The following is a 27127-nucleotide window of genomic DNA, read 5'->3' as shown; positions in this document are numbered from 1 at the left end:
GCTCAGTGATAACGTGTTTCTAGTGCGCATGCCTTGAGCGGATGCTTGGTGTATATATGGTTGCTTACGCCAGTAATAAATTCAGTTGAAGTCTAGCTTGGTACCGTGTTCTTTCTTTAGTGCCTGTCTTGTTACGTTAATTATTATGTCTTAGCTCGTTACCACCTAGCCCAACTTTCTGCCTTAACTATATACTGCCTTCTTCTTTCCACAATAGGTGGCACTCGTGGATATGCTCTTGGCTTTGGGAATTAGGCCAGACGGCATGGTAGGCCACTCTCTGGGAGAGATCGGCTGCGCCTATGCCGATGGATGCCACACAGCCGAAGAGGCTGTACTGTCTGCATTCTGGCGAGGGCACTGCGTGGAGATGGGCAACCTGCCTAAGGGAGCTATGGCCGCAGTTGGTAAGCACTGTTTTTTTTTATACAGGCCATTACCGAATTTATGTTTTTTTTGCTCATAGAACAATCTTCTTCTCCATGGCCAAAGGGGCCCATGCGGGACACAGTAAATACGCCTTAGGTCGTCTTGCATAGCGTGACTGCTTCTTCGATGTGAATGAAAAGTATTTTACGCTTCCAATCTCACCAATAGTTTTTTATTGCGAAGAAATGTTAAAGACTCTCTTCTAACTTTCTACGTGGCATGAAATTATTTATTTACTTATTTATTTCGTACAGCCAGCCTGAATACCAGGCCCTAGGCAGGAGTGGGTAGCACGAAAATATGTAACGGGTAGTACCAAGGTACAACAATAGTGGATATACTATACAAAATATGTAGGAAAAAATAACAGTATGCAAAAATTGAGTGTGCAAGAAATGAGAGTACAAGAAAATTGGTGCTTGTCTTCACTGTATGCTTATAATTCAGTTTTCATTTTCATGCTGTCACTTGACGCAGAATTCTACACGCTGCTATTACCATTGTTAATAAATTGCCGTCAATCCTGTTAACGAATTTTTAAAAATATTATAACAGAATCCGCTACGTCATCGTCTCTATGGCCGACTGCCAATGCTCCAATATTGAGGCGCTGCTTGCAGGCACCTACACGTTTTTTATATATAGGTTTACGCCAGGAATATCGAATGATCATAATTATGCTTCATTGTTGCTTAGAGTATATACTTGAATTTTTTTGAGTTTAGAGATAGATCCTGTGCAAAAGTTTATTCATGTAAAAACGCCCGATAGCTAGCACTTCTTTTTTAGAACTACTTCTAGCTTATGCTCTCAAAATTCATTCTATGAGCACATTTCACAACGCGTAAATAATTATGAATATTGGACGTCAATTTCGAAATGTACAGATATGACAAGAGTGCGTGCGCACTTCCTTGAGCAGATGTGCCAATAACTGAAGCTATCCTGTGAAATTAACAGAGCAAGCCTCAATTTAGAAGGACCCAGTAAAAAGAAACATTGGAGCTATCCGCGCTTTTGCTCCGGCATGAATGTGTTTTTTCGCCAGCACGATGCCTGTATATACCCTCTGGTTCCCGCTTTTTATGTGCCATGTTTGGGCAATATTTTGCACTAGAATTTGCCTCGACGAGCCTCCGAAACCTCTGTAAATCTTTCCTTTTTGAGAGACGACGCGCACGTTCAGCAAAATGTTAAAGGGTTTACAGTAGCGTGGTTAGAAGACAGGACAAAGGAAGACACAAAGGGAAACACATCGCGCGAACTTCCAACAATGTTTATTAAGGAAGACCAGGCTGTACTTACACACTCAGCCATTTTGAGTCACAGCAATATGAACAGTTGAAGATTCAAAGTGAGAGAGAGAGAGAGAAACGTTTATTATTGAAACAGTGTCCCGAGCGAGGCCCGGTATCACCCTGAGGTGGGAAGGTTCCTTAGTCCAGGAACCCTCTGGCTTCGGCTGCCCTCTTGGCCCTGGCGACGAGTTGTCGTTGGTCTTCCAGGTCAACGAGGGCGAGCTTGGCCTCCCACGTTTCAAACAGGTGGTCTTCGTTTGCTGGTGGTGCTCGGTTAGCGTCCATTTCCGGCTGCATTTTGCTGTCTTCATGCCACGGGCATTCCAAGAGCAAGTGTGCCAGGGTGTCGGGAACGTTGCAGAGTGGGCAGAGGTAGCTGTGGAGTGTCGGGTAGAGGCGGTGCATTATAGTGCCGTGAGTGTAGGTGTTACTTTGTAGGCGTCTGAGGACCACGCTTTCTTCTTTGCCGAGGTTTGGGTGCGGTGGAGGGTACACGCGGCGCTCGAGCCTGTAGTGTTGCAATATCGCCGTATAGTTGTTGGGTACGGCTTCCACCTCTTCTGCCGCGGGTTGGAGGGCGTGTGGGGCGAGGGGAGCCCGGCTGACGTGCTCGCGGGCAGCGGTTCAAAGTGAAAAAAAAATTATACAGTGACATCTTAAGGCATGCGCAAACATTTCAATTCTTTATCAGAGAGAGCCATTGACGGTATACTTATACTGGATTCCCCTAAGGCAACCATCTGTTCAGCTTGTATTATAAATCTAGTGAGTTCGCACTTCTACCGTTAATGGTTGTTGACTCATAGAGAGGCGAGTTATCATGCTGCTTACAATGAAGGGAGAGAGAAACCCATCTCATGCAACTTTGTCGAACTTATTTTTGTTCACGCAACCTATCATTATTGCATCTGCCCGACTGCCCGGCGTAATACTTTCCACACGATATGGGTATGCGATATGTAATCGAAGTCTTGCCATCTCGAAACTTTTTCTGTGTGCTACTTGGAAGCTAGGAGCACTTTCTTCTCTGGTCTTGTTTTCGTGCACATTCGAGATTAAAGACCCGTTCATCACGAAAATGTTCGAGGAAGTTTTAGTGATTCTAGACGCGATTTATTGTCTTATGTACCGAACACATTTAATTTTGAAGATGTTTTGTGGAAATGAATCCAGAATGAAAGCGCTCATCGTCGACGTGCCGATTCTAGCGTGAGAGCTTCCGAAGCCCAGTTGAAACGTGAGCGAAGAGCCGCGGACCCCGAGTTGAGCGAGCGCGATGTTCAGAACAAACGTCAGTGTCGTCTTGCCCTCCAGGAACCACACCACAGTGGTGCACGCCTCGTCAACGCTAGCGCCAACTTCCCCGGTGCGATGGCCAGGTTTCAACGGGAGTTTCTCAACGGAAACTTCGGAGCCAGCTGCAGTGCGTGGGACCGGTTGTGGTTCGAGCACAACGTGGTAATCGTCAGTGCAATTTGTTCGGAGGAACACAAAAGAAACACACAAGTTGCGCTTACCCCCATTTCCTCGACAGGGGAGGCGCTACTCATTTTTGAAGCATCTTCCCCTGATATCGATTACGGCCACAGCACATTCCACGCGACCGATGCAACGGATAGAGCGCGCACTCATCAAGGACAGATACACCGTGTGCACACGTTCCTCACGTGCGGCCGCAGGTGTACTGGAGTGTGGCATATATCCTCATTCTAAGTAGACCCTCCCCCTGGCGCAAGTGTGTTATTGAACTAATTCAGTTTTTGAAATTGATATCACATATTTTGTAGAGTAAGACTTGTACACAACCTGCAGGCATGATAGCATATGATTGTAATTTCAGCATACGAAACAACATAATTCTGTTACGTGGAGACAAAAAATTACACTATCTGTGGAGACGAACATTTTTCTTTGTTGACGTGACCGTGTACACGCATGGGCGGAGAAAATTTGCCGGGATAGCCATATATAGCTTCGCTGTAAAAACTAGGAGGGGGCGTCATGTGACAAACTTGAAGCCGAGTCAGAAAAAAATCACCACCCCTTCCACTCCGTGAAGATGCTCCAGCGCCTCCTGTATAATAGAGGAGGCGCTGGATGGTTGAACGGCGAAGCTGTGTTAGTTACACCTAGTGGTACATATACATGTGTTGCACATTATGCAATTGCGTAAACACAGTAAACACAGATCTATAATAGGAAGTTATGTTGAAGCGTTGCGAGGCGAATTCCGACGCTACTGGACGAGTGTCCAGTTCTCTGGTCGAACCTTGCCGAGCCGCCACCAGAGGCATCGGCTGCCGTCACGGACACCACGCGCGTTCGGCGCGAACGCTGGATAACGCGGACCGGCGTAGGCAGCAGCTCTTTTACGGGCCGGGGTTTTGGTGAACCTTCAACAGCCTCTGCTTGCAGCTCGAACCAGGTTGACCATCGGAGACGGTCCGGCTGGGAAGACGAGGCGACGTAAAAACAGATAATGCAAGTTTAATACATGGTTACGGGTGAGTGGTGTGCTCCTAAGGAAACATACAACAAACGTTCAGCATGCATGCACGTGCACGCTAGGGCAAAGCAAAAGTGTTCTCCACGTGGCTGCTTGATGGCTTTCTTATATCCACCACCATCCAGACACTCTCCCCCTTTCCTCCCCCCCCCCCCTACAGGACAGGACAAACCAGACGAAGTACTGAGGGTGGCTGACCGTAGCGGGGTGAACGTCCCCAGTGGGGGTGAGCTGATCGCAAGGCGGCATGGCAGGTTTCGCACATTCCTCCGACCCACGGGACGGACATGTCTGTTCATGTTCACGAGCGAGATCGTTAGGCGCGCCGTTTCCCATGCGTTCGCACGCGTTCAGGGCATGATCGCTCAAAGCGAATCGTAACAGCGCGTTGCCTCGTTGGTGCTGCTACAAAGTTGCGGTTCTCTCAGTGTTTTCTTTTCGCGTGAGGTTTCTATGTGTATTTTCGCGTGCTTTTTTTCGTGTGTAAGTTACGCCGCGCCTTTTTTGCGCTGCAGTAATAAGAGCAAGCTACGAGCCCATTCACGAGCCAACGCTCGCTGACACTCGCGGAAGGCAGCCTCTTCCTCAGGAGTACGCACTTCTCCTTGTATTCCCATAGTCTAGGCTGCTATGCGCGTTCGTTATGCGAAAGAACGCGCCGCACAGAAACACCGTCTCTTATTGACCCTTTTTGCGGAGCAGTTTGTTTTAGAGAAAAGAGATGGCGCTCACGGCGGCGCGCCATATCTCTCCTCAGCGACCGTAGTTCACGCGACCGCGCACGAATACGAAACCATTACCGCTTCTACCTTGCTTCTGTGCGATCAGCTGTCGGGAATGCAACTGAGTTTTCGCTATCACACTGTGCTCCAATCATGCTAGGTTGAATCGTGTGGATTGAAGACGTGTGCAGTAGTTGGCTGCAAAAATAGTGACTGGCAATGTTAAGGAATAGAATGAATCTGTGTGACCAAGTTCGCGGACCGCTGCTGCAACTGTCCGAACGTGTTACCCGCACTTCGTGATGTACGGCTTTCCTCGAGGACACAGAAATTTGCTCATCCGCCAGCCTTGTATCGCTAACCTTCAAAGAAAGGGCTTCATCCCCAGAACGTCGGCAAGAGTGAGTACCACTAGTTAAACAATGACAATAGGAGTAGCGCCACTTCCTGTCATAGTAAGTCTGGCGCTCGTTATCTATACACATCTGCCCCAAATGGCAAGAAAACTTCCACCCACTCTCTCGCCGACGTATCAAGAATAAGTGAATGGGCGCACACTTGAATATATGCGCACTGTATACGCACAATAAATGACGGATTAGACCGATGGCGCACGAATCGAAGCTGAATGTTTCGTGACGGTCCACAAGAGTAAGCGAGTTACTAGCTGTAATATATATTTGCTACGAGGTATTACAGTGTACAAAACAGCTACGTTTTAAGCCTTGTGTGCAGCAAGAACACATCTACCGGAACTGAGCACACCCGCGAGCGATTAGGTAGAAAATAATTAGATAGTCGCCGCACCGACGAACTTCACTGAATCAGAAACTGACGGGCAACTGCTTCAAAATATTTGCCGAATAAAGAACAAAGAGCAAAACACACTAATCCTGACTGAATTCATGAACGGAAAGCTTGGATAGCTTGGAATACACATTTAGCACCGCTTTTAAAACAAGCACCATATACGCTGCTTGCGCCATTTGGACATAGCTTAATCAGCTCAGAAAGCGCTTTTGCATGTTCTCTGAAGCTGTGACCAAAGCTTCGTGTCGTCCACCTAGCCACCGTCCACGATATCTCCGAAAACAGAGGTTTTCTAAGCCGTGCCGGCGTCATACACTTCCATTGTAAACAAGGAGGCAACGGAGGCAGTTGATGCAAGCAATGGACGCGTCACCACGTGATCAAACATGGCAGCGCCCATAGGATCACCGCGAAAAGGGTCAATGCCCATCGCCTCTACTCGTCGCGCCCAGCGCGGCCTCTCATTCGTCTCCACCTCTCCCCAGTGCGCACCCTTTCATCGGTCGCCTCCTCCCAACACCCTGCAGAAAAATTGTGTTGCTTCTCCCGCAGCGCTCCTCTCCTCCACTGCTGGTCACGTGACCTACTCTCCCCCGACGCGGCTCTCATTCTCTCCTGGTCATCTGACCTGCGTGACACCGGACAGACGGCGAAGGCTCGACTAAGAGCTCGGCTGTCAAAAATGTAGAGTAATGAGATAATGCGAAATAGGCCCTCACATGATAGGCAAGCCGTAGATTTCGTCGACTCGCTTTGGTTGCGTCTCCTGCAGGGATTTTATTGCGATAGCAATCATATGGACACTCCAAAGCGGATTTCTGCCATCGGCATCGCCGTCGCTGTGAGGTTCCGTATGACGTCAACGGCGATGAAATCGTCGCCGTGCTCCGAACGCTTAAGTGCGAGTGAAAGGGCGCGAGGTACGCGCGCTTTCACAGGGAGCGAACACACGTCGAAGAGAAAACGCGCGTTCTGCGCCGCGCTCCCTCAAGGGCTGCAGGATTAAGCGTCTCTTTCCTCCTTTCCATATATAGAGAGCAAACACGACTTTTTCCGTCGCGCAAAAGGCTGTGGGGGGACGGGAGGGAGAGAGAGAGGGGGAGACGACGTTTAGCTGCGGCACCAAATGCGTATTTATATAAAAACGCCGCGCGCGTTCAGTGCGAACGCGGGCAAAACGCCGACGGCGTCGACAACAGTTCTGCGCGTTGCTGATGCTGCTGCATGTCCAAGTTCATACAGCTCATAAAACTACTATCCTTACTCCGCTAGCTCTCTCCTAATTTGCTATCGCAATTGATGCTTCGCTTTTCGGGTGAAACTGCGACAAATTTTTTAATATACACACATAGTAGGCGTGGCAGACGCACGCCGAAGTTAGTGAAGGAATTTAGGTGTGTGAAGCAGTCGAGTCTGTGTTATGTCAGTCAGATAACGCATCTAACAACCACGCGTCTCACGGCTTTAGAAGCAGACAGGCGTCAAGGCTGTAGCGAACGAAAGTGCCGGGTAAGCGGCGTTGTGTTCAACGGCAAGGAAGGACCACCTCAAGGACGAGTGATTGCGTTTCCGTGTAGTCTGAGGGAAACGAGGAAACCTTTCGCCCTGCAAACGTGCGAAGGCAACCAAGCCGCCCTTCCGACGGCGATTCATCGCGTTTTGGGACATCTTCTGGGAAACAATGATGTCTTTCGCTCCTGCAAAGATGCGCATACGATCAAGCGAGTGTCCAGGGTAGAGCACTGCACGGCCCTGATTTTTCGGCCCGGCCCGGGCCCGCTTTATGAGGCCCGAGCCCAGCCCGGGCCCGTAATAGAAAGCCCGAGCCCGGCCCGGGCCAGTGCGTACATGACCGAAACCAGCCCGGGCCCGGCCCGGGCCCGTGGTTTCAAACCCGGGCCCGACCCGGGCCCGTGTTACTGAGCCCGGGCCCGGCCCGGGCCCGGGAGTTCATTACTAAGCTTAGCTAGGGCCCGCGTGTGCATGATCAGGCCCGGCCTGTAAGAAAAAAAATCCTTTTTTTACTTACAGATTGTACCATATCATTCAGCCTCACCTTCTCGAGGTTTAATCAGCTGCAGTAAATAAGCAATAAAAGGCCGAAATCTTTGTTTCTCCCACGGGAACATCAGTGATCCGGCCCATTGCCTGTGCTACTATTTTTCTGGTGGTGCGCATGCACTTACCTTGATTTGTACGATATGGTTCTATGATGTCATTTAGCATGCAAATATACAGGGTGTTTCATTTTAGCTGAACCAAATTTTTAAAGATTGCCTGTGGCAGATAGCACAGTTATAATCCTTGATCTAAACTACTCGATGAGGCGGCCATTACTTCCATGAGAAATCAAAACGCCTAATTGTAGAATTACCATAATTACGCTAATTAACGTTTTAATTAATTATTTTATGACACATCTTTCGATCTACGAATTATAGCCGCCAAGCTCGTAAGGCGTATCCATTTGGAACGAATTGTCAGCACTAAACCAGTTTCGAGATAATATTTTTCAAAGTGTCCGACGAAATCAATCAAATCAAATCAATTTATTGTCCAGTTTACATGCTGGACGGTCATTTTGGACTAAAAGCTACATGTGTAGCTTGACGTGACCCATAAGACCAGGCAAGGCAAACAGTGTGCACACATGCACAATAATTCGCATATATTTCCAGCTGTCGCTGGATTTCCTCAGACGAAATAGCTATGAACGAAAAGACTATTTGCGTCACGGCAAGTTAACATAATGTGAAAAAGTTTAACAGAATACATTTTAAACAACACTACAATAACAAAACTAGCTATACAAAACAACGCAACGCCAGCTATACAACATAGCATGAGGCTGAATTTTACAAGATCAAGATTTGCTAAGAAAACGAAACAGGATTGACATTATATATATACTCAGAACCATACACAAAGGCAGAATAATAATCACATCAGATACATTACAAGCGACCAAAGTGTCAGCTGAGTTCTTTCTTACTGAAATTTCCGCCATTTTTGTATCTGTTCAAAGTGAATGGTAGGTAATGTATTAACGACTGATGCTTATAGAGTGTTCTGAAGTATGGAATTGACCATATCTCAGGATTTCTTGTGTTCGCATTAATGCGACGACGCTCTAAGGAGGCTAATTGTTTTATGTAGTTCCAAGCTAATTCTGACATGGATGGCCTAATAGATGATCAAAACGCCTAATTGAATATTTAACATAATTACGCGAATTAACTTTTTCATTAATTATTTAACGGAACATCTTTCAATCTACGAATTATAGCCCCTGCATGAGTTCGCAAGGCGTATCCACTTGGAACGAATTTCAGGACTGAACCAGTTTCGAGATATTAATTTTCAAGGTGTCCGACGAAATGCATGGGCGTTCCAGTTGACTTTTTGAGGAAAACGCTGTTTTTTGCATTGAAGCACAAAAGTAACTGGCCTTAGCGCTAAAATAATGCCATAGTATCGACACTGGTAATAGTGCGATCGCAAAAGCGGTAACATGAAATTGGTTTGAGGAGCGGTTCTTTGTATAATTTATTTTTCCTGACGCGGAAACAATATCGATTTTGCGGGAAAAAAATTGCGTAGCTTGCACTGGCGGCGCAATGCTAAAGAGACAGCGGAGATGATGGGCACCTAGCTAGTCCTGGCTTTTTGGCTAGACTAAGCACTACCAAATCATCCCCAGCATTTTCCGGAATTTATTTATTATTGAATGATTATCGATTAGCTATTGATTGGCTATCGATTGTATATTGCAAGATATTGGCCACATATTTGGGATAGGCTAAGCACTACAAAGTTACCCGAATTTATTGATTATTGATCTATTATCGATTAGCTATTGATTGGCTGTCGATTGGCTATCGTAAGGTATTGGCCACGTATTTGGGCTAGGCTAAGCACTAACGAGTCATCCCCAGCATTTTCGGGATTTTATTCATTGTTGATCAATTATCGACTAGCGATTGATCGGCTATCATTTGCCTATCGATAGGCAATTAGTCCCCACCAATCTTAGCTAGACTTATCCAGGCTCAGCTTCGCTAGTTCACAGGTGTATGTGCCATTGCGCTTGGACCCTTTCTGCACTGCTGCCAGGATCGGCCCACATTTTTGGAATCAGCGGACACATTAGGCCCGGCTGAAACAGCTCCGCTGTTAAAAATGAGAACATCTGTTTTACTATTTTCTTTGATAAGACATAGTCATGTGATAAGATATACAGTGAAGAGAGCGGTGTGGATCTGAGAACAAACAGGGATAACCGATATTCTAGTTGACATTAAGCGGAAAAAATCGAGCTGGGCCGGCTATGTAAAGCGTGGGATTGATAACCGATGGACCATTAGAGCTACAGAATGGATACCAAGAGACAGGAAGCGCAGTCCAGGACGGCAGAAAACTAGGTGGGGTGATGAAGTTAGGAAATTCGCAGGTGCAAGTTGGAATCAGCTATCGCAAGACAGGGTTAATTGGAGATCGCAGGGAGAGGCCTTCGTCCTGCAGTGGACATAAATATAGGCTGATGATGATGATGATAGTCATCTTGAACGTGTCACTTCAGCTTGGCACAGAATGCACTGAACCATGCAATGCATAACAGTCGCGTGTGCTCGAAGGCCTACTTGGGCCCTTCAATCAGCGGGTCCGAGTCTGGCCCGGGCCCGTGGCTTCAAGCCCGAGTCCGGCCCAGGCCTGCGGCCTCAAGCTCGAGCCCGGCGCGGGCCTGCGGCCTCAAGCCCAAGCCCGGCCTGGGCCCGCGGCTTCAAGCCCGGGCCCGGCCCGAGCCCGCCGACAAACGCTTCGGACGGCCTGGGTAGAGTACTGCACGGGCCGATTTTTGGGGCCCGGGCCCGGCCCGGGCCCGTTTTCTCATTGGGCGGCCCGCCCGATCCCGATCAAAACTTTTATGGCGAGACCCGGGCCCGGCCCGGGCCCGGAAATAATCTACGTTACCCGCCCGGCCGGGCCCGCCACCCCTTTACCTTAAGCCCGAGCCCTGCCCGAGCCCGACTCAAAACCGGCCCGAACCCGGCCCGAGACCGAAAAATACATGTTTTTCAGAGTTGAGAAGCCCGAGAATAACTCGCAGAAAGCCCGAGCCCGGCCCAGGCCCGTGTCAAAAAACCCGAGCCCGGCCCGGGCCCGGGTCAAAAAGCACACGCCGTGCCCGAGCCCGGCCCGAGCCCGTGAAAAAACTCCTCTACCCGGCCCGGCCCGGCCCACGGGCCGGGCCGGGCCCGGGCTTTCGGGTAAGCCCGAGCCCGTGCAGTGCTCTAGGCCTGGGCCCGTGCAGTGCTCTAGTCCAGGGTCCCCAGGGTGGTGTAACTCATCCGTTGGCGCACGCACGGGTTGTCGTGCCCCCCCTCTCTCTCTGCTCTGTCTGGGTGTGAGAGGGCGTTCCTATGCGTTCCGGCTAGCGCCCTCTCTCTCTCTTCTCGCTCAATACCGAAGCCTTCGCTTACTTTTCGAAGCTTCTAGTTTCCGTTGATCGCCTCGGCTGTCTGTGGCGTATGCGCTCTCCCTCTGTCGAAGCTGTCGTGGGGCCGACTTGCGCCGTTGTTGGCTTGTGTGACAGGCGGCGCACGCTTTGTTCATGCGCACTTTTGTGAAAGTGAAATAACAGCCCGCGGCTAACATACGCTTCTGTGAACATATCAGCCAGGTTTTGCTGCCGTACGCGGTGCATGAAGCTCGCAATTTTTCCGCGAAGTCGCCTTTCTCGCAGACTTTCTCGTTTCAACAGAAGCGACGATCCTCTCTTTTCTGTGCGGTTTATTTCGTCATCAAGCGCATTCCCATACGCGGATGCTATTGGTCGCTGCGGTCGGCTATACCACGGCCCCCGCGGGGTGCTGCCACGAGTCCATTGGCTAAGCGCACTGCGGCTCGCAGAGTACAAACACGTTTGATTTACGTTTAGCGCGCCGTAGGCACCAAAATCGCAATTCATGGCATCTACGAACATCCAAATGGAATTTGAACTGCGCGCCACGGCGGTGACACTTCGAAGGCGGAGCATTATTAACGCCTCCCTCTGCGATAGCCTTCGCAGTGCAAGACAATGAAGGAGGAACGGGAGCCAAGCGGAGGCTGTGTTTGGTTGCTAATAACTGCGCTTATGCTGAACTCATTCAAGTACTTTTTGCTGCAAAGCATTCCTGAAATAGCCTATTTTCACTGGAAATGCTTTTCTCCACTTCGATAAAAAGTGGTTCAGGGCCCCTTTACTGTGTAGACTGTCCGAGTCGACGCTATCGTTCTGCTCAATGCCTTTTGCCTCTCAACAGACCGGCGAGAACTCAATAGGTGCGTTTCAACAGCGTAATGACGTCGCACCACACAATCTTATAAAATTGTGCACGTAAACCTGTAGGAAAGGCGACGACTTCGGCGTTTAAAGTGGAGGCTAATGCTGTTTATTTCTTTCACAACGAAAGACGCACAGCACAACCTTTGCTCAGCAAACACGCGACAAATAACTATCCGGCGAAAGATCTGGTCAGATCCTATATAGGTGCAAGACATCGAAACAAAAATTTGCTAGAAAATACGCACCACATCTGATTTGACGAAACATTAGACCTCAGTCGGGCATACTCTGCAAGGGTTTCGAGGTGAGAGCGCTGACTAACCGCGGTGGTAAGCGCAATTTATGCTTCGAAAACTCGCGCCTTCGACACCTTTCACGACTACCATCCTACCATTTAGCCGGTTTGCCAGCGCGACGACCACAGGCTACATTCTGTAGTATCGTGACGATACAACACGAGTCGATACCTTCTGGCTTCAAGCCTGCAAAACGCCCCACATCGGCATTGTGGTGTCTCCGGCAAATTCACATGTGCCTCTCAGTTCCTGGGATTGCTAAGAAATCAGGCCTGTCATCCTTAGCCCTGAAGCAGTTGTCCCTGCTTTGCCTACACGAGTCTTATCTTGACCGAATACATACATATTTACACGGACTGTGCCACCAATTCCAATAGCTCTACCGGAGCAGTGGTTGTTCCATCGGACGCCGTCTCTTTGCAATTTAAATACTCTCACAACACTACGTCGACAGCAGCAGAACTTGCGGCTCTTCAAGGTGCAATCCATTACGTGCGCCAGAAACCACCAAATCGTTAGGCAATTTTCTGCGATTCAAAAGCAGCCCTACAAACTCTGCAGTTTGCCCTACGTTATGGGTTACACGAACAACTAGTGTACGAAATAAGACAAGCTCATCACCACGCGATCGAGAAAGGACACGACATTGTATTTCATTGGTTGCCGAGCCACTGCGGAATTGTTGGCAACGACAGCGCCGATGAAGCTGCTCGCTCGGCTCATCAAAAACATCAGCGAGTGCCTATACCACTCTCAAGAACGGACGCTGCGCGGCAACTTCAATCACTTGCTCGCCACATCACACTTCTAAGATGGAATTCACCAGCTTTCAGCAACTCACGCTTGCATTCTCTCGACCCTAAATTGCGACTTCGCCTGCCAACTCGACCCTCCTGTAGCGAAGCAATGTTACTGTGTCGCGTGTGGTTGGGCGTGGCGTTTACAAATTCCTATTCATTCCTAATACGAATGGCTAACAGTGCGGCATGCAATTCGTGCGGGTGCGATGAGACGCTAGAGCACCTTCTGTGTCATTTCCCAGCTTTTGACGCTCAACGATGGGAGCAGAGTGCTCCCAGAGGAAAAGGTTGTGGAACTATGGCCTACGCATTCTTGCATGCGAAAGGCCACAAAAGCTCTTCTTCACTTCTTGGAGACTGGACTGTATAAGCGGTTGTGACAGTGGAACTTCCTCTGCGACTGACTCTGTGAATGACTGACTCTATTATTTTTTATATTCTAGCTCATTATCTATTCTTCCCCCTTCCCTCTTCCGAAGCGTACGGTAGCCAACCGGGCACGTCCTTGGTTAACCTCCCCACCTTTCCCTTCTCGTTTCTCTCTTTCTCTCTCGAAAATTATGTCGTCATAGATCTGGCTCCCAATTCTTCATCTACGTTTCTTCTTCTTTCTGGCGTTTTACATGCTAAAACAAGTTCTGATTATGAGGCACGCCGTAGTGGAGGGCTCCGGATTATTTTTGACCACCTGGGGTTCTTTAGGGTGCACTACAACGCAAGCACACGGGCGTTTTTGCATTTTGCCTCCATCTAAATGCGGCCGCCACGGCCAGGATTCGATCCCGCGATCTCGTGCTCAGCAGCGCAAAGCCTTAGCTGACTGAGCCACCGCGGCGGGTCATCCACGTTCAAAGGCAACGTATTTGAAGCGAAAAACAACGCCCGCGGTACCAGTGACGCACGCGTTATCCTTCCCGTGTGTCTCCATGCCTTTGATGGCAGGCGCAACTAATTCCTACCAGGTACCAAACAAATACGAATACCTGGCGACCATGTGCGCCTATTCCTACCCAAAAGGCACCGCGCACAAGGGGCGACTTCAGGCGAGGTTGGCTTGCCGAGGCTAGCGGAATCACGTGACACTCCCTCCTAGTTTTCGTTTGCTTACTCGACGCCGCCGGCACTCCGCTTTCCTCTTCACCCTTTCGCCATACCCTCCTCCGCTTTCCACCTCATAGTTCCGCTGAAACATCCTCACTGCTTTCCTCCTTGCACCTCTTCGCTCTCGCCGCTTTTTATCGCCCGCTGCACGCCGCGTTCGTTCTCATCTTTCACTATGCTCGTTCACTTAGCTACGCCGGGAACGCCGAAGCTCGCCGCAGGGACGAGCGTCCAAGAGCTGCACTTTAGGTAGGTAGGTACGACTTAATTCGAAAACTTTATTCAAGGGGGGAGATAGGCTGACAGGTCGTGCCTGCCAGCCACCTCACCGGCTCTATTCACGGCCCGAAGCTGATCCTCCAGGCTGGTCCCGCCGAGGGTGGTATTTCATGCATGGGATGAGGGAGCGGCCATGAGAGAGTGAGGGGGGTGAGGTCTTTCCGGCAGTCCCAGATAATGTGGTTGAGAGTGGCGATCTCAACACATGGCTTACAGTGGGGTCGATTAGCTCGTGTATATGTAAGAGAGGATCTGGGGGCACGGAAAGCAATGCTTCTGCAGTCGGCGCGAGGGGATCTTTTGACAGCTGTGCTCTAAAACATTTTACATTATGATGCATAAAGAACATAAACGTGTATGTGACAGACAGACAGACGGACAGACAGACAGACAAGAAACTTTATTGGATCCTAACGGACTACGTTGTCATAGTCGCATGTGGCACCCGCACCGGGGGTGGAAGACCGTGATATTCAGCCCGCAGCTGGAGTTGAAAGTCGTCGCTCTTGACGGCTTTTTCGCAGTCTTCTTGTCCCTTGAAAGGCGAGTGGTTCAACGCAGAACATTGCCACAGCATGTGGTTCAAGGTGGACCGTTCCTCGCTGCAATCGGGGCAGCGCGGATTCACACCCGGAGCGTAGTGGCTCAGCCTGGATCAAGATGGAAAGGAGCCCATTAGCAGCATTCTCAAAACCGAGGTGTGGGGTCTGCCACGCTACGAGTGAGGAGCCGGGAACTGCCTTCGTCCGAGCTGGTAGTGAGCAGTGATATCGTGGAAAGTAAGCAGCGGGTCCGTGGTCCGGTCGATCTCTTGCGAAGCCAGGTCCCTCGGACCGGCGCGGTTGACGAGACCTCGCGCCTAGTCGTCGCCCAGCTCATTGGTGTTGATCGAGCCTGGAGAGACGTTCCGACGCATGTAAGCCGGGAACCAAGTGATGACGTGACGGGCCGTGCCTGGCTTGCGGGTCATCAGCCCCGCCGCAGCCTCGGCCACGACCGAGCTGGCGAGAAAAGCCATCGCCGCTGACCTGGAGTCCGTGAAGATCAGGGTGAACACGGCATCGCACAGAGCCAGCGCCACTGCGACTTGCTCGGCGACGGACGCCGTCGAGTGTTGGATAGACGCTGCATTCAGAATCTTGCCCTGAGGGTCAACCACTGTGGCCACGTACGAGTTTGATCCGTGATAATGCGCCGCGTCGACAAAAGACGCGAGCTCTCGGTTCTCCAGGGCAGTCTTGATGAGTGCTCGGGCCCTGGCTGCACGCTGGGCCTCGTTGTGTTGTGGGTGAACGTTCCTCAGATAGGGGGAGGCTCGAAAGGCATCCCTTCCTTCCTGGCAGAGCGGGACTGCGCACGACTCCACGGCCATGGCGGTGAGGCCTGCCATTTCAAGTATTCGGTGACCGGCATCGGTGGCAGACAGGCAAAAGATCGCCGCCGTTTTCTGTGCTTCTATGACTTCGCTCAGGGTGTTTTGGACGCCGACTTGCAGCACCTTCTCCATGCTGGTCGTCACGGCGATGCCGAGCACTCCTTTAATGCTCTTCGTGATGAGTGCATCGATCTTGTTCTCCTCCGACCGCAACCAGTTTAGCGCGGAAGCCACGTAGCTGATAGGGCTCATGAGGAAGGCGTGGTAGATCCTTAGTAGGTGGGCTTCGCTGATGCCTCCCCTACAGCTCGTCACTCGTCGAAGCGAGTCTGAGCATGTTCTCCGCCTTCGCACTCAGGCTCTCAGTCGTTTGCACGTTGCTGCCCTTTGCGTTGATGACCAGACCGAGCACCCTGACAGAATCGACCCTCGTGATTCGCTGACCCGTCTTCGTTTTGAGCTCAACCGGCACTTGATCCAGTGGCGTGTCGAACTTGCGGCCCTTTCTGTCGGGCCGATACAGCAAGAGCTCCGACTTGGTCGGCGAGAGGACCAGTACTGTGCCTTCGAGGAATTCTTCCGTGACGTCCAGGGCCTCTTGCAGGGCCCGCTCTACCACTGCGTTTGACGCGCCACCGTACCATGCGGTGATTTCGTCCGCGTAGAGAACATGATTGAGATTGACGCCCCCGATTCGGTCGAGTCGGACCGACAGGTCTCTCATGGCGATGTTGAAGAGCAGTGGGGATAGCACCGCACCCTGAGGCGTGCAGTGGGCTCCCAGCGCGTATCCGTCCCACTTGACCTCGCCCAATTTGAGCGTGGCCGTACGATCCCTGCGGAAAGAGCTGACGTACGCGTGAAAGCGTTCGCCGAGGTTCAATCTCGACACAGAGTGAGGGACGTGCTTGTGTTTGACCGTGTCGAAGGCCTTAGCGAGGTCGAGCGCCAAAGCTGACTCGGACGTCTCGCATGACCACGTCGACTATCTGCATTTTGATCAGTAGCTTGACCTCGTTAATGGACAGCGAAGGTGTGAAACCGACCATATTCGGCGGGAGGAGTTGCCGTTCCTCGGCATGCCTCGATATTCTGTTGTGAATGACATGCTCCGTCACTTTGCCCACGCAGGATGTGAGCGAAATGGGTCGCAAACTGTCTATAGCCGGTGTCTTGCACAGCGTCGGAATTAGGATCACCGTGGCTTCCTTCCAGGCATGCCGTACGGTGGTGGCCGCCCAGGCCTCGTTGATTTCCTTTGTGAGCAGCAGAGTGAACCGTAGTCCAGTCTGTTCAAAATTCCGTCCGGCCCGGGCGCCGATCTTCCATTGAGGCCTTAAGGGGCCGCTCTGACTTCCGAGATGGAGAAGGTGGCGTCAAGCTCGTCGTCCGCCTTGCCAGCGTAGACCGGGTAATCTTCCGGCCCCGACTGCCCGATGTGGAGGTAGCGACGCGCGACTTCGTCCATCCCTTCGTTCATATATGCGCCTTCGATAGTGAACTTGTGAACCAGCCTATCGACGGCCAGAGTGTGGTTTCTCTTGAACTGCGTGTCATCTACTAGCTTGAAGAGGTTCCACTTGCCTTCCGCACGCATCTGTCCGTCGACCGACGCGCAGACTTGTTCCGTTGCTGCTGGCCGAGCCCCTTGCAGTGCGATTCAATCTCGCGGTTGAGGGCCGCGATCCTCCTCCGGTGGTTTCGATTCAGCTTCTGCGTCTTCCATTTGGCCGTGAGGGGAATCTTGGCTTCCACCAGGTGCGCCAACCGAGCGTCCCTTTAGTCGAGCGTGAGGTCTGTTTCGACGGCCTTGGTGACCGCAGCCACCTCCTTCTTGAGCTTCGCTGTAATGTCCGCGAAGAATACGAGTCCGCGAAGGACTAGTATTCTTCGTGGTCCTCCTTTCTTCACTTGCAGGAAGCGTCCCATTCGAATATTTTGAAGGCCCTCTGCGGGCCGCGCAGACCGGCAGGGAGATATCCACGATGTAGTGGTCAATACCCAGGTTCTCTTGTAAGTTGTGCCACTCCGCTCCCGGCGCGTTCTTGACGAAGACCAGGTCCGGGGTGGTGTCTCTCGGGACCGAGTTTCCCATGTGCATGGGGTAATGTGGGTCGGTGATCAGTTCTAGGGAGCTATTAGTCACTACACTGCAGGAGTCTACAGCCTTTGGGAATGCGTGCGGCACGTTGAAATCGCCGGACATAACGAGCGGCGTCTCTCTCACCATGGGCGACGCTTTGGTGATTAGGCTGTAGGTCTGCCGATTGTCCCTAGGAGTAAATTTGCTTTCTCCCTTTTTTTCTCCTTTTTAATTGGGTTAAGCCTGTTATATTTATGGTGCAGGCAGGGGTAAATATATTATTTTCTTTTTCTAAACCACACAATAACATATGTCCCTAGGAGTGGTGCAGGTCGAGGCATCTCTTTTTTATGCCTATCTCCCTATCTGTCCCTAGGATAGGGCAGCGGCTTTTATTTTTATTCAATTATGCCTCACAATAACAAATGTGCCTAGGAGAGCAGTATACATTGATAAAGTAGACGCTGTTTTTGAGTCAGCTGTGGGGTATAATCTCGACGAACGACGCTTCCAGCTTGGTGTTGCCATGGCGGAGATCGCGCTCCTGGAAGGCGCACTTTTTTGCAATGAGTGTCGCAATGACGAGCCCGTTCTCCGCTAACGACGAGAGGGTTCGGTACTCCGGGAGGGTAATCGTTTCTGTTCCCGTTTCCTGTAGCAAAATGACGTGGGGCCTCTCTTGCGGCTCCCGGGCCTTGAACTCCACCAGTTGAGGCCTGCGCCTCCGGAAACTGGCGCAGTTTCACTGGCACACGATGGGCTACCCGGTCTGGCCATGGTTGGGCTTCTTGGACCGGAGCTGGGCTGGGATGCCATTTTGCTCGTCAGCCCACCGCCACCGGCCTGGCGGCGTCACAGTGCTTGGCAAGCTCGTTCTCGAGCAGTCGTACTCCGAATAGAAGGGTCTGGTTACTCTGTACCAGCTCGGAAAATGATTTTTGCATGCGGTCCAAGGACCTCTGCATGGCAGCCTCTGCCTTGCTCACGTCCTCAACCGTACCCTCGGAAGAGGGGGCTCTGCGCTTGACGGCCCTTGTTGTGGCCCCTTCTTAGGCAAACGGTCGCCTTGCCGCGGCCGCTTGGGCGGCGCTGGTGTTTTGGAAGGCCTCGAAGTCGGCCTTCATTCTCTGGATTTCCTCCTTGAGACTGGCGTTTTCGTTCATCAACTGCGCGATCCTGGGATCGGGCGCCCGCTCGACCGCCTGTGCGGCGGCGTGTTTCGTCTGGCATGTCGGCCTCGTCTGTTTCACTTTGTCGGCCCAGGTGGGACCTCCTGGGATGCGCACCTTGGACTTGGAGCGGCTCCAACAGTGCGAGCGCCCTTCTTTGCACGGGGCGCCCCCTCGAAGAGCTCCTCTTCAGTAGCGCTGACGTCAGTGCCTGGCTCACCTCGTGTGCCGCGTTGGCGCCCTTCTTGGCGCCGCCACTTTTCTTCCGCCGGCGTCCTCGGCTTCTCTGCATCACGACATATGGCGTTTGGAAGCGTTGCTCCTACTTACGATCAGCCGTTGGGTGAGGGCCGGCATTTCGCCTCACACTGGTGGCCTTCTGTGGGGGACGCTGCTGAGAAATACTGCTTATTGTAAACACTGTTTCGCTACTCGATCAGTTTGTTATAACTAAGGTTTACAGTGTATGAAAATGGTGAATTTAGAGGATGCCTTCTGCGCGTATATGGCTTTATAATTGCCGACTTTTGTTTCTTTCAATAAAGCAGGCGACTTGGTTGTAATACCGAAAGAGTTGTTCGGATACTTATTGGTTAGATCATTGTTGCGGTTATATACAAGTAATGAGCAGAGTTGTTTCCCTTATATGAACACAAATATTACGTATAAATCTCTAGAATACGCCGCCAAAAGATGCAGCTGTCTGAAAAGCGCGTAATCACTTTTACGGTTCTCTGTTTTGTCAGGTCTCTCGTGGGAGGAGGCTACAAGACGCTGTCCAGACGGCGTGCAGCCAGCTTGCCACAACGCCGAGGATTCTGTTACAGTGTCCGGAGTTGCTGAAGCAGTAGCTAAGTTTGTAGAAGAGCTAAAAGCTGAAGGCGTGTTCGCGCGAGAGGTAGACAGCTCAGGCGTGGCCTTTCACACCAAGTACATGGAGAGCGTCGCACCGGCCTTTCTGGAAGCCATGCAAAAGGTACATCTCTTGGTGGTCGCACGGCATTCGCCATATTTCACCGAAGTGATCATATTCTCTGCTGCGCGTTGTTTATTATCTATGCCACATTGGGGAAGGGACGAAAGATATATCGGAATAATCCAATGTTCCATTCCTTATGCGCGGTTTCCCGTTACCACGCATCTCTTAATCGGTAAATCTTCTTCCTCAAATATGCCAAAACTCACTGGCTTCGCGAACATCACTAAAAATAGCAAAGTTGACGTGAATTCCTGAGAGTCCACCCGACTAACGGACCTCTCGTTATTTTGGTCTAATGAACTCGCACTCGCCGCATTATTGCTGTTGTGAAATCACTGCGAGTATTTTGAACTTTTTTTTATTATCTCCAGCTTAGTGGTCTGTATACAGGTAATCTCCAACATATGTTTATGCGTGCCGCAAGTCTCTGCTTAGACGCTAGTCTGTTGTCGTCCCGGAAATTCATGCAACGCAGTGAGGGTTAAGAATGTGCACTGCCGTCGAACCAGTTCTTGTGCGCGAACCTCTTTTTCTTCAGTTCCACTAGCCACAATCATTTCCGTCTGTTGATTCTCGTCTCGAGTAATGCGCGTCTCGCACACATTGACACGGTCTACAAAAGGCCTACTACTCAAAGTAACTAATATATAATTTGCATTGGTCATTTTCATTTACATGTTCAAAATTATTCTGCAGTCCCTCACTACAGCGTGCCTCATAATCATATCATGGCTTTGGCACGAATTTAAAATTATTTTCATATGTATGAAAGTTATTCTTAAATAGGTATGTTCTTGTACAATATCCGCTCTTTAACTACGATTCGTACCTGTTTCGTGTATTTCTTTATATATGCATGTATTTAAATGTTTATTTATTTATTTATCTATTATAAATTACACATGCGCCGGAGAGTTGAATAACAAAACAATACATTACAAAAATACGCCACAAGAAAAAAAAACATGTATAAAAATACAAAAAAAAACATGACAGGCTACTAACATACCAACATAAAACTGTAAACAACGATCAATTTACGCGAGTTCATAAAAGAAAGAAAAATCGCAGATTCGCTCAATCGGAATCAACATCATTTAGTAAAAAGAAGACAGGTAAAAAAAGTTCGAAAAACAGGAAAAATAAGAAACAAAGAAAGAATGCCATCACACGCGTGGCTCTTTTTCACTAACTCAGGAAGAGGAAGAAATAACCATCACTTTTATCTTGCGCAGAATAATCACAACGACAAAAAATGGCTGTGATTTAGCTCTGGTTAAACCTAGTCGAGTAGCGATAGCTACAGGCCCCCGGCTTTCACGAAGTTTTTGCCAACCGTTCGGCACGCTCCTCTTGAGTCTCTTCAGCGCACTGTCTCCTCTTCATTTCTACGGCGATCCCTGGCCTCCTTCAGGCTGGCCGACTTCTCACCATCCATACTGCGGCCTCAACTATGGCTGCGACGACGCGAGCTCTGCCCGGTTATCACAGCTGCGGAGCCCAGGGCGTGACTTCATACAGAGGGCGCAGCGAGCGCCCAACGGCTAAACTCCCTATATAGTAAAAGTACCGCCATCTACTCTTTCCTCCGCCTTCTCCTTTCCTGAAGCGCTTGCTTTTTCTTTATTTTTTGCTTGCGCAAGCAAGTCAATGGTGGCGGCCCTAGAAAGTCCGCGTTCAGACTGCGGCTGCGCAGAGTGACTTTCAACATGGCTCCGAGGCGGAAAACAAAAAAAAACAAAATATTAAAAAGTCAAAGCGCGCGCTATCATCGTCCATTCAGAGATACAGGAGAGAGCGAAGCGACGTTGATCAAAGGTTGGCGGTACTTTTTTTATATAGGGATTTTACCAACGGCAGGAGCGGTCACCGCGCGGCGACCGCGACGAGAGGAGTTGCCGGGGAATCAAGGCCCGTGGCGTGACGTCACACAGAGGGCGCGAAGAGCGCCCAGCGGCTAAAATCCCTATATAAGAAAAGTGCCGCCATCCTTTGATAAACGCCGCTTCTCTCTCTCCTGTATCTCCGATTGGACGATGATAGCGTGCGCTTTTCACTTCTTTATATTTTCTTTTTTTTTTCGCCTCAGAGCCATGTTGAAAGTTCTCTGCGCAGCCGCAGTCGCCGGCGGCGGCGCGCGCCCGGCCTGAAATCTTCAACGTGGACTTTTTCTAGGTGCGCCACCGTCGACTTGGCTTTCGCAAGCGAAAAGTAAAGAAAAAAGCATGCGCTTTAGGAGAGGTGGCGGCGGAGGAAAGAGTAGATGGCGGTACTTTTCTTATATAGGGATTTTACCAACGGCAGGAGCAGTGGTCACGCGGCGACCGTGACGAGCCGAGTTGCTGGAGAATCGAGGGCCGTGGTGTGACGTCACAGTGTGGCCACGGTTCAAAGTGCGGCGACGGCAAAGAGGCGAAAACCTGGCGTAATGTAGCTATCGCTACAAAAAAGGCAACCATTCGTTTCCTAAATAGAGTGTGACCAGATACGTTCGCAATACCAGCGGGAAGGTGGTTGCATTCGTTACCCGTACGAGGATGAACAAGTAAAAAAGCATTTGTGCGACAATGAAAGCATCAAACGTTATGCCGATAATGAATACGCGAAAGATTCTATGTGGAATTTGAAATGAGTTGTTTATATAAAAAATGATAATAATAAATTATGCAAAAAATACATAGACAGAAAACTCTTTTGCGCAGTAATGAGGAACGTAAACCTAAGCTTGCCTTCACAGTTTTAGAGCTTGCCATGCAATTCTAGTTAGAAAGAATAAAACACGTGCTATTCTGAACTGGTTGAATAACCTGATATAGGTTAGAAAGGTTTGGGTTCCAAATAAAAGAAATTTATCCTTGATAGTAACGAATTAGGTTTTCGTACCGAAGTGGCTCTAGTAACAAAGATATCTTCATTAATGTTTCGTCTCAAATAGCCGGGCATGAGGTTCGCATTAGCTGTTATTAGATTGATATGTTGCTTGCAACTTAAAGTCGAATTGATCATAACACGAAGGCACTGATATGACGACACCGATTGCAGGTGCTAATTGTTAGTAAGTATGAAAGTGCTGAAGTGGTTCGGCGGGACACACTCATGAGTTTGAACTTGTTATTGCTTAAAACCATTACCCATTTGTTGCACCAACGAGTTACAATATTTAAGTCAGATTGAAGGGCACATATGTTATTATTATTCGAAACCTCTCTATAAATTAAGCAATCATCAGCCTATATATGACTGGACAAAGAAATGTCAGTAAACAAAACGTTAATATACAGGGTGTTTCAGCGAACACTTTCAAAAATTCTTAAAGGTTGCCGGTGGCAGATAGCACAATTCTAGTTCATGAGCTGGTCTACTTGAAGAGGCGGACATTACTTGCACAAGAAATTAAAATGCATAATCGAAGAAATAACAAAAATCCAATAATTAAGTTAATAACTAATTACCTGATGGCCCATATTGCAATTTACAAATTGTAGTCGTGGAGTTCGCAAGGCGGATCCACTTGGATCGAGTACTCGGGATGACACCAGTTTCGAGATATAAATTCCCGAACTTTGCGGAGAAATGCATCGGCGTTCCAGTTAATTTCTTACCAAAACGTTGCTTTTTGCATTGAAGCACTAAATTAATTGGAACAATGCATTTATCCGCAAAGTTCGGGAATTAATATCTCGAAACTGGTGTCATCCTGAGAATTAATTCCAAGTGGATCCGCCTTGCGAACTCCACAGGCTACAATTTGTAAATTACAATATCGGCAATTAGGTAATTAGTTAAAAACTTGATTTGTGAATTTTTGTTATTTATTCGATTTTGCATTTAAATTTTTTGTGCGAGTAATGTCCGCCTCTTGGAGTAGACCAGTTCATTAAATAAAATTGGGCTATCTGCCACAGGGAACCTTAAATAAATTTTGAAAGTGTTCGCTGAAACACCCTGTATATCATTACACGCTGCTGTACCAACCTTGGCGCTCAACTATCTGCGGTTTGTTTCTAAAAAAAATTAGATGCTTGCGTAAAACGCAAAAGTACTTTCAAAGAAATTTTTCTGCCCGAAAAAATTTTTCTCACCGACTCAAGCACAAGTCCAGCTTTCTCGTAAGGCTCTGAATTGTGTACGAAACAAGTCCTTGTCAAAATCTGCGTTCCAATATTAAAAGCCAAAACTTACCTTTCTCATGATACTGAAGAAAGGCCTTACATCGAAAATGGCATTAATGGATTATTAACCATTGCTCCAAATTTATAAACCGTTAAAGAGTAAAAAAATTTACCATATATACGATTTGTTTGGAAAGATGTATTCATGCATAGACAAATTTTATAGAAGGTAAGTTCCCAAGAGCTGCAATTTAGGCGAAAAATCCTTTGAGGCAGATATATTGCACGGTAATGCGCACAGACAGCCATTAATAGGCGGACAACTCATTTGTGGCCTATGTTTAGTCGTAATTTGAACATTGAGGCACTCTTAGTCATCATCATCATTATCAGCCTATATTTAAGTCCACTGCTGGATGAAGACCTCTCCCTGCGATCTCCAATTACCCCTGTCTTGCGCCTGCAAATTTCGTAACTTCATCATCCCACCTGGTTTTCTGCCGCCCTCGACTGCGCTTCCCTTCTCTTGGTATCCATTCTGTAACCCTAATGGTCCATCGGTATCCATCCTACGCATTACATGGCCTGCTCAGCTCCACTTCTTCGCTTAATGTCAACTAGAATATCGGCTATCCCCGTTTGTTCTCTGATCCACACCGCTCTCTTCCTGTCTCTTAACGTTACTCCTATGATTTTTCGTTCCATCGCTCTTTGTGCGGTTCTTTGTCTTGCGTGCCATCGCTCTTTGTGCGGTACGTTTATCTAGGTCAATTACTCACAGGTGATACTGCTCACGAGAAAGAGATGTACAGAAGAATAAAATCGGGTTGGAGTGCATACGGCAGGCATTGCCAAATCCTGACTGGGAGCTGACCACTGTTGTTGAAAAGAAAAGTTTACAATCATTGCATTCTACCGGTGCTAACAGATGGTTCAGGAACTTGGACGTTAACAAAGAAGCCCGAGAACAAGTTAAGGCACTCCTAGTAAGATATGTTAAATAACGCTTCTGATGGCGCATTGTATTGTTTCCAAACTGATAAAGTTTGATAACTGTTTTTTACGGAAAAAAGTTATATTTGATATTATCTCCCACCGGGTTCTCCAAGTTTGCGTTGGTTTAGTATTCGCCTCAAAGCATATGGGTGGCAAAGATGAAATGTTTGGACGTTCTAGAGGGCTGCATGTACGGAACGCGCACTGCTTCTAAGTTCACTTGTTCACCGCATATGCGAGCAGCGTCAGTCAAGCAGCACTACAACCCAATGTCGCATACCTGATTGGCGTCTTCACACGGCACCGAGAGAAGCATCGACACCGATGTGTTTGGTGTACGACTACTTCAGGTAATGCAGGGTGAAGTAATTAACAGAAATATGGATCATATTCAGATAACAAATTTTATGAGACAACAGAATCTTTTGTTGAACATCCCAGCTGAGGGACGTTATAGGCTTTTATGCCGTCGCGTCCCGTCCTAATAAAGGAGGCTTAGCCTAGGGCAGTAAGATAGATAAAAAAACACAGAGAAAAGATAGCAACGAAAGACTCTTCGTTGTTCTGTTGTGCCCGCGAAGGTATCAGACAAAATCAAGTTCTGTCGTTGTATTTATTCGTTTTGAGAAGGCCACGCAACTTCTATAGATGACAGTAAGTATAGCGCGAAGCTTGAGGGCTCGGTGGCCGCTACGTTCTCAAAATAGATCTTATAAATGAGCTTTTCGCTACAGTACGAAGGCATCCTCCTGTATTATCAAAAAGAAAGAATACTTTTTTTTTATTTTGGTGCACTTATGTTCTTTATTGCTACACTATATCAGGCATCATCGTCATGGGTTCTTACTTTAATCAAATTCGGCGTGCCTTTCTCTACTTCAGTTTTAATTTGTACACAAAATCAGTTTTTCGTTCAGCCAACATAATTTGCAAGATGAACTTTCACTGCCTTTTCTCGGTATATTATTTTTTGCACTGAATTCACCAGTTACCTTTCGCTTTATATCACAGTTTTCTTATATTGGCTAGAACGCGTGGTATAGCGACATATCTTGCTCTGCATCGCTGCAGTTGTTTCCAACACAAAGAATAACAATGGTTGGAGTATCAATCAGCAAGGAGATAGTGCCCACATGGCGATGTAACTTTATAGGAATGAAGAGTGAGAGCATTCAGGCATTGAACACAAACAGACCAAAATTTTATTCGTGAGATCACATTAGCAGGGAGCGCCAGCGAAATTTTAAAAAATGGAAATATTCACGCGCCATTCTACTGCTGTGAAGGTGGATTACCCGCGAAGCAGTTTAGCACACGACTTAGAGGTAACATAGAATTTAGATCAAAAGTATGAGCGCATTTTATTTCTCTTGAGCGGCAACGGCGGTCATTCGGAAGAATGACGCATGCACACACACATTTATTTTCATCGGCAGTCTTAATCGGCGGCAGACGTTCGCGTGGCAGAATACGCCACCTCGGGGAGGCAGAGGAAACTAGACACGCGCGACGGGACCACCCCGCCGGGATTGCGGAAGGAAACTAGGCACCCAAGCTTGGAACGACGACAAAGGGAGGGCGGTACAAGCGTACACTTGAGCGACGCGTGTCGCACAGCAGCAACTCTTTGACAAGCCCTTATTATTTACCTGAGAGTGATTTTGAAAATTGTGCCTGTTGATCACTAATCTACTGAAAACGCATATCCAAGTGATGAGGCGCATAAGCTTTTGCATAGAATGAAGTGCACTGTAAACCAAAAAACCCCCCACATGGGAATTTTAACAAGGTGATGTGCCCTATATGCTACCATCCGTGAATATTTATTCCGATGCATGGGAGGA

General features: G+C 48.9%; 1 protein-coding gene across 1 annotated transcript in view; it reads left to right on the top strand.

The window, feature by feature from the left end:
- Positions 1 to 27127, top strand: part of LOC119444325 (fatty acid synthase-like) — a 223276-nt gene that overhangs the window by 71154 nt on the left and 124995 nt on the right. The window contains 2 exon segments of the mRNA XM_049664542.1: positions 218 to 407; positions 19943 to 20172. Of these exon segments, the coding sequence (XP_049520499.1) occupies positions 218 to 407; positions 19943 to 20172 (420 nt within the window).

The sequence above is a fragment of the Dermacentor silvarum genome, chromosome 3, assembly GCF_013339745.2.
Source record: "Dermacentor silvarum isolate Dsil-2018 chromosome 3, BIME_Dsil_1.4, whole genome shotgun sequence".
Classification (NCBI taxonomy): domain Eukaryota; kingdom Metazoa; phylum Arthropoda; class Arachnida; order Ixodida; family Ixodidae; genus Dermacentor; species Dermacentor silvarum.
Note: the sequence above shows the minus strand (reverse complement) of the source record. Positions and strands in the feature narration are given on the sequence as shown.